Source organism: Neospora caninum, chromosome XI, assembly GCF_000208865.1.
Source record: "Neospora caninum Liverpool complete genome, chromosome XI".
NCBI lineage: Eukaryota > Apicomplexa > Conoidasida > Eucoccidiorida > Sarcocystidae > Neospora > Neospora caninum.
Genome location: NC_018397.1, coordinates 3,047,830 through 3,055,363, shown reverse-complemented (window position 1 = coordinate 3,055,363; position 7,534 = coordinate 3,047,830). Strand labels below are relative to the sequence as shown.

Below are 7,534 nucleotides of genomic sequence, written 5' to 3'. Positions count from 1 at the left end.
TATTTAGCGACTTTCGGTATGCAGCCAAACCACAAACCAGCAGTGCATGCTTTCGCGTACAGATGACCCCGTTGTCTGATTGCCCTATCAGCTTTCAGCCCCGCTCAAACGGCAGGAAACGACAAAATGCCGCAGCACAACACAACTGGGCAGTTCCCTACATAAATGCATGTACTCTTCTACTTTGCGTCACCGCCGTTGCACGTGCTATCATCTGGAAGTGGTGATAACAAACCATCTCACTTGTAGCTGATATCTCGACGGTCTTCTACTTGTGTCACTCCTTATGGCCGTCAGGAGTTAATGATGCCAGTACTTGCTGTCGCGTCAAAACACAAAACAACCGCGTCATGCATACAATACAAGGCACTCCGATAGGATCCACACGGGAAGCGGATGACCAGGGATTCCAAAAATTGCGCCTTGAACTTAAACTCCTTGTCTGGTTAGATCCGTGTGCCGAGAGACCACGCCTAGCGCAACATAGCATGCGGGTAAGTTCTTGCACCGTCCCGCATTGGACAGTTATGTATACTCGTGCCGAATTGATGCCCATGAACCATGGGTCTGCGCATGGCACTGGCGTAGCGGCCTAAGGTCGTTCCCTCGGGCGATTTCCATGAATTTTGCATCGTTGTTGTGACTCGACTTTAGCTCCGGTCCACGAACATTGCTGGATACTTGCTAGTTCCCCATGACAGAAGAAATATCCCTCGCACAGGCACAGGCAAGGCACACTAGCTTCGGTTGCATGATGAAGTCCCGCCACTATTGATGACTGCAGCATCTAAAGGCCTTCGTCTTGCTGTGCAATGAACCGAGGACAGAGCTTTGGCCGGGGAACACGGAAGTCAACTGCCAATCTCTTTGTCTCTAAACAGGGTGAATATGCCTTCTACCATGTCAGTCGTTAGCTATAGCTTTGCTGTACGTCAGTGTGGCCACTAGCCTCGCACTACTAATCCCTACCGTCGTTCACCTATCGTGTGGGGAGAGTTTTTGGGGCACGTGGGAGCGTTTCGAGAAGCGAAATTTTTATGAGAGCGAAAACGATGACGTTGGCAGGACAGAATCACCAAGGACGGCGGAGTCAGGAACAAACCGTCCGCGGAGAACTAAAAAACTTGGCAGAAAGATGTCACGAAGACATCCGCGAAAGAAACAAGTTTCCCTACTGACAAATGAGCTCTGTCTTATCCAGAGCGATTCCCGTGCACCCCAAACGCAGCTGAAAAGCGACGTTTCCGAGCTTCTGGCCTTTTCGTGTGCGATTCTGCACCTGGCCAGAGGTTGGATTTCAGAAAAAATCCTTTCTTCCCCTTCAGTGTTTTTCTAGCGCAGCTAGACTATTCCATTTAGCAGCAAGCTCGGCTTTGGTGTTCTTTCTTCACCCGTCGCCGACGAGTTGGCTCTTGGGCACCAGCTGAGGCGCATGCACCATACGGAGTGGCCGCTGCCGGGTATACAAAGCACTTTCCGCTCTTGTCAGCAGCAGCAATCTTCTCGAGTTTCTCCTTGTACTGGCTGATGAGATCCATCTGCTCCTTCATCGCCTCTTCTGCTGCACTTGCTTCCTTCTGGCGAGCTTCTTCCATGCGTCGCATTTCCTGCTCATAGATGTGCTGTTGAGTCTTTTGAGCGTCCTCAAGCAGCTGCACAATGTCAGAGAAAAACACATCACGATGCGTCAAAACAGAGACTCCTTCAAAATCAGAGAGACGCGGCAACTCCCGAGAGCAGCTGCACAAACGCGACAACACTCTCTCTGGACCCACCCCGGAAGATATTCTCTCACATATGAGTTCCTGATGCAGGTGTTCCGCATGATTCGCGGCACGCTTAGACCTCACAAGAGGGCCCCCCATACACGCGTTCCCAGGTCTTGCGGCATACCTTGTTCCAGTCGCTGATCTGCTTCTGCTGCTCCTGCAGACCTTGCTGGTACAGGGCATGCTGCTGAGTGAATGTCTCTTGGAATTCACGCATAGCACGAGTGTAGGCTTCCGCCTGCTCCTCCTGTTCAGCCTTAAGCTTGGACATCCAAACGGCTTGGTCATCTGAAAGCGAACCACACACACGGCACGGCAAGCGCCGCATTCAACGACCTTCCAACCATCAAACATTGCCATGTGGACACGGAAAACTGGACTGCGCCGCCCAATCGCAGAGGCACTGAGGAAGGTGTAGTGCGGAACGCCAGAGGATAGCGATAAAACGCAACAAAGAACGCGCCCCACTGCCTCAGAAATCAGGATTGCCACTTGCAGCTCCTTCGCTGTAGAAGGGCGCATGCACGGTAAGACACTCTCCGACTCGCGCTGCGTTGGGTCCGCCGATGTAGGCAAAAAGCTTGCATGCAACGAGACTCACCTGCATGGCTGTCGAGAATCTTGCGCAGCCAAATGACAGCAAGGCTCTTGAAATCTTCGAGGGTGAGCGACGAACCGCAGCAGAGGCCACTGGTGTTCACATTAAACTCGTTCAATTCCGCCCGAACCTGATTGGCATCGAGGCACCCTGGAAGCAAAATCACATCACACATACACCGTCAAGCTGGGTACAACTGCCGCACTCGATGCACTAATCAGATGAAAAAGGTGCTCCTCGGCTGCTCGGCGAGGCGACCAATCAGTGACTGAACGACACTGAAACCAACGCTCCCCAACACCGGAGGCAACTTTTCCTCGAAACTCTGGCTGGAAGCAGCTGCCAGACCACGAAAGAGTTTTCGCAGGAGCATCCACACAAGCCTTGAGTATGCTCACGGGACTCGTCCTAGTACGTTTTCTGAGCTCGTGAATGAAAACTCTACGGCGCCTGAAGAACGCTGCAAGTGAGTCAGGCGGTTCCACGATGCCTCGGCACTGCCTGGCGCTCCAGGCCACTACTCGCACTTGCACGCCACGAACCGCATTTACCTGCAGAATCTGAAAATCTTGTGACGTATTCGATGAGGCCGTACTGCATCAGCAAGTGCCGGATAATAGGCTCCAGCGTTGTGTATGGGAGCTTTCCCTCATGCTGAAGGTCGTGGCATGTGAACGCCATCTCCAGCTGCTGCTCCAAACCAGGGTAGAGCATGTAGACCTCCCGCTTGATGTTCCTCCTCTCCTCTACGGTGAGTTTCTGCCCCATCTTGTTGCGACGAAAAGGAAAACGAGAGAGAAACCTGGCAGCACAAACAAATGCAGGGGCACGAAACAAAAACCAGATGTGTGTTTGCTCACGATCCGAAACGCACAGCAGGAACATACACTGTTCAGAGCAAAGCTGCGTATCAAAAACAGCTAAAAAGCAAACTAGGTCCACGTATGCCGTACTCTTTAAAAACTGGACCTCCCCGCGATCGTTGAAATGACAATCGCGTAACACGAGTGTATATCTTACGCCTCTCAGTTGCACAGGAACGACTCTTCGCAGCCACACATTCTTTGCTTCCCGTTCCCGATAGGAAAGCAGCTAAGAAGATAAACTTGCCGACGAAATAAGCACAACGACCCAGAAATACAGTTGTTTTCAAGCGTGAGCCGCCGGCCGACGTGTGCGTCCGAGCCACGGCGGCGGTAAGCGCGGAAAACGCTACTAGAAATCAGCGGAAGCCCTGAGCATTGGCTAACACATTTTGGTGAAGATTTACCTTCGACTTTGAAGAGGAAAGAAAGGCCGGAACGAAGTACAGAGGATTTGAAGAAGCAATTCCTGAAAGAGTCAAGCAGCCAGCCTTTTTCTCGTGGAGCCAGAAATAGGGGTTCGGCGACCGGAATAAGAGGCTTCCGGACGACGCGCCCAGCTGGACGACGGCGAGCGCTATTTGTACCAGAAGGGTCAAGAAATGGGAGGGCGCTACGAACAAAACAGAAACTGTCTTAATTTATCTCGAGCGGAGAAGGGAAGCTTGTCCGCTAACAAAGGATCCATGGGAGATCTCCAAAAGTGGTACGGCACAAAAAAACTGCGAGAGAAACGCGGCGAGCACTCGAAAGTGCTTCCTCGGGTACCTCGGGGCGTGCACCAGGATGCAGTAGCAGCTTGCAGGTCGAGAGGCCACGTCACCTAAAACGCCGATGCTTTCTTGCTGCGGGGCCGCAAAGGAGTTGTCCTCCCGCGCGCTTCGCACATACAGCTAGCAATCTAAGTCCGCGGAGAGTTGTGAGGTTGCTAGAAACGGTTATGGGACTACGCTTGGCCACAAAGGCGCACGCATGGCCGTAGCCAAATATCGAGGAGTCGCTGGCAGCTGGCCATAACCGTTGGAGATCTGTGCTGTTTTTTTCTCATCGTCCACGCGTTGACTGGACACACACGCACGTGTCAGAGCAACGGAAGGACAGGCAGTCTTCTATGGCCTTCACTTTGATACTGGGAGCCGTGCTGGAACCGTTTTGACAGTTTGTGCCTTTTCAGCAAATAGTGTGTAGTGCTGGGGACCGATTCAAAAAAGGATTCCAAAATGATGCCGGATAAAAGCGGACGACCCTAAGCATGAGGCGCGCTGCGCTTTCTCTCAAGGGAACAGTAGAAAAGAATACGGATACCCAGAGGCGATTGCAGCCGACAAGTCACCCACTTGTTCCACCCAAACCGCAGTGTGGCTCGGCAGTAGGGACATACTTTTGTAGTAGCGCGCGTGTTTCGTATTTCGCGGCCCAGTTCACGCCCGTTGTTGACCGGTTGCTGCGACTCGGTGCACATCACGAAGGTAATATAGGGTTCAACTACCAGCAGGGGTTGCTGCTGCCAGCTAGTATTCTTCGTCGTTCAAACAAAAACCAGTCAACACAGAATCATGCTTCTTATCTTCACGACAAATCTTCCGCTTTTCACAAGTCTCTCCACTCCTCCCTCCTCCCCCCCCGCCCCGTCGTCTACACTAGGTAGGCACACGGTCCAACGGGAACAACGGCGGCTTTCTGCCGTGGCCAAGCGATAGCCTTGTGGCAACAACTTACGAAGGCGCGGCACACGCGGAATCGGGCCTCATTAACAAATGGAAGAAGCGCCTATTCGGGCTGAGGCGGAACGCCAAACGGAATGCGCCATTATGCTCTCTCTGCATTCGGTGGCATCCGACGGACCGAACACTCGGCCGCCCGGCGCCCCTTAAGGATCATGTGAAACGAAGTGTAGCATAGTTGTGGTGCGAACAATTGGGTGACCCCGTTGCCTTCCCTTCCGAGCCTGGTCCTACACAGGCACGACTTGCGAGGTTGCAGCACTGCGGTGCCGGTACAAGGTTGAAGTCAAGGTAACCGGAACCTCTTCAGTGGCCGGTAGCAGCATAACGGCTGTTGTTCCTCTCACACCTAGTCCACATCCTGGTTATTCATACATTTCCAAAGTGCAGCTTAACGAAGAGCCCTGTTTTCTGTCTGAGACTGTCCTGGCCTCCCTACATGAGGTCCTCGGCCACATAAACGGCTGAGCTCGTTTCGACAATAGAGCGTGCTGGGTTTCCGTTCTTTTTCTGTACATTTTCGGTCTACCTGTTACCGCTGATCCTGTCAGGCGACTGTGAGCTTCTGTCCACACAAATATACACATTTTGTAGGCGCTCCCTTCTGATCGCTGCTTACCCGCCCGATGTTTTTCTGATTCAATGCAGCGCCACCGCCTGGAAATAAGCAGCGCTTTTTGCGAACCAAGCAACTCCAGCTATGCTATATACGCAACACCGTGTGGGAGGAAAGCCCCCGAAAGAGCACCGAAGAGACAGCCTAGACCCAAGACAGCCGCACGGTTCGCCATCCTGCAAGGTGGATGCCGTCGTGGTTGCCTCTTAGTGCTTCACGGAGCTGGCTGTCGCCCATGTCTGTTCCACAGAAAACGGGCCTCGGCTACCGCCAGAGAAGCGGCTGAACTTGGTTTTTTGTGTAACTTCAGTTGCAGCAAATCAGGATAGCCGCTACGCACGGCATCCCTACAAGTGCAGGTGGTCACCCCCTATTTTTGAGCCTCTTCTGCTCGCTCCCATCGTTTGAAAGAAGGAATCGTACCGTTCCTTTCCCTTTCCCAGCCACTCTCCCCACAAAACATATCTACTGGCCTGTAATCTCAGACCACTAAAACACAACGCAGGAGAAGAACCACAGACACACCGTCGTACGCATTTAGCCGCTTCCGGCTTCTTCAAGAACTGGCGGCGAGAAACGGACCCTACCGAGTAATGGATTGTACGTGTAGCAATCGCCGTGCTGGTTCAGCGCTTTCGGTCTTCCATAGGAAAGATATAATACCAACCTTGCATGCGCGAGCTGCTTGGTTTTTCATCGTACGGACGGAACCACATGCAGCTAGACTGTTCAGGGCGGTAGAATCTGGTGAATCTTTGTCGTGACACATACGGCAAGATGGTTTGGCACGATCTCACTTCCGAAGCTACATCGTATGATATGAAGTACCATCCCAACATCTAAGCTTTTCGGAACAGTGAGTTTTGGACTAGCTAGAGGCACACGGCACGCGGATTCTTCCCCATTTGCGCTTCTCACGCTCAAAATGCGCTAAAAAGTGGATTGTAACTGAACGCAGGAGGCACCGATAGTGGGTATACGATGTACCTCATCGCCTGTGGATCCTAAGTGCCGCTCGTTTGACGGATGTGAACAAAGCTGACGTGCGGCTGCTCTGGCAGCTCGGACTGAAATGCGTCGCCGTGCACTCGAGGGCACCGACTGATCCCATTCCCGGCATGGGTGCAGAAAATTCAGTTTTTCCTGTTCTTCGTTTTCACAGGCATGCGGAAATGCAGTCTGAAACATTCTCGTCTTCACACATTTATCGCTGGAAAAAAGGGTACGGGGCAAAAGCACTCACACTCGATCCAAGCTCACGGGGAACTCTCCAAAGAAGAGGTCTGAAAAAGCCAGTTACATTGATGTTGGAGGCCTGTTTCGAATTACTTCTTCATTTTTCTGCTGTATGAGCATGTAAAACGTGCCTGTACAGAGGCACGTGATCCATCGTGGCAACAGGTATATGAAGTCTCTTTCAACGTGTGAACCCCCCCTGACGATGTCCTTTACTGCGAATGTTTCTCCCCGACATCTCCGCCTCGGGCGTCTTCCTTCTCTGAACAAGTGTGCCGGACAGGGCGATACGACGGGACACTCAGCTACCACATTCCTCATTTGCAGCCCATCGCCGTCATGCGTATACCCCGTGTCTTTGATATCCCGGAAGTTTCGCTTCCGCGGTGACCACTCTTGGGCACATTTCTTCGTCGAAAGTATCATCTTCTGCACCTGGACTTCTCCCCCCCATGCGATAAAAGACCACCTGCAACATTTTTGCTCGCATTCTTCTATCGGTGGCTAGGACTGGACAAGCGCTTCTCCAGTGCACTTCCCCCAAGTCCGCACGTGTCAGCGTGATCCGAGACCGTACAACCAGCCGATGAATGTAGCACCGGAAAAGTTGCAACTCATGTACGGGCGATTCCTCCCCTATTTACGCAGCCCTCGACAATCGTTTGAATGACCGGGGCGTCGTTTCGGCTTTCCTCCTTCTCGGTTACAAGATCTCTGCATTGCGTTTG

At 52.5% G+C, this 7,534-nt stretch overlaps 1 protein-coding gene across 1 annotated transcript; it reads right to left on the bottom strand.

The window, feature by feature from the left end:
* Positions 1-1,355: 1,355 nt before the first annotated feature.
* NCLIV_056670 (conserved hypothetical protein) lies at positions 1,356-3,135 on the bottom strand (the record flags this gene model as incomplete). Its single annotated transcript, XM_003885222.1, has 4 exons — positions 1,356-1,652; positions 1,894-2,057; positions 2,371-2,517; positions 2,919-3,135. The coding sequence occupies 4 exons, from the start codon at positions 3,133-3,135 to the stop codon at positions 1,356-1,358; spliced, it is 825 nt and encodes a 274-aa protein (XP_003885271.1).
* Positions 3,136-7,534: the final 4,399 nt, after the last annotated feature.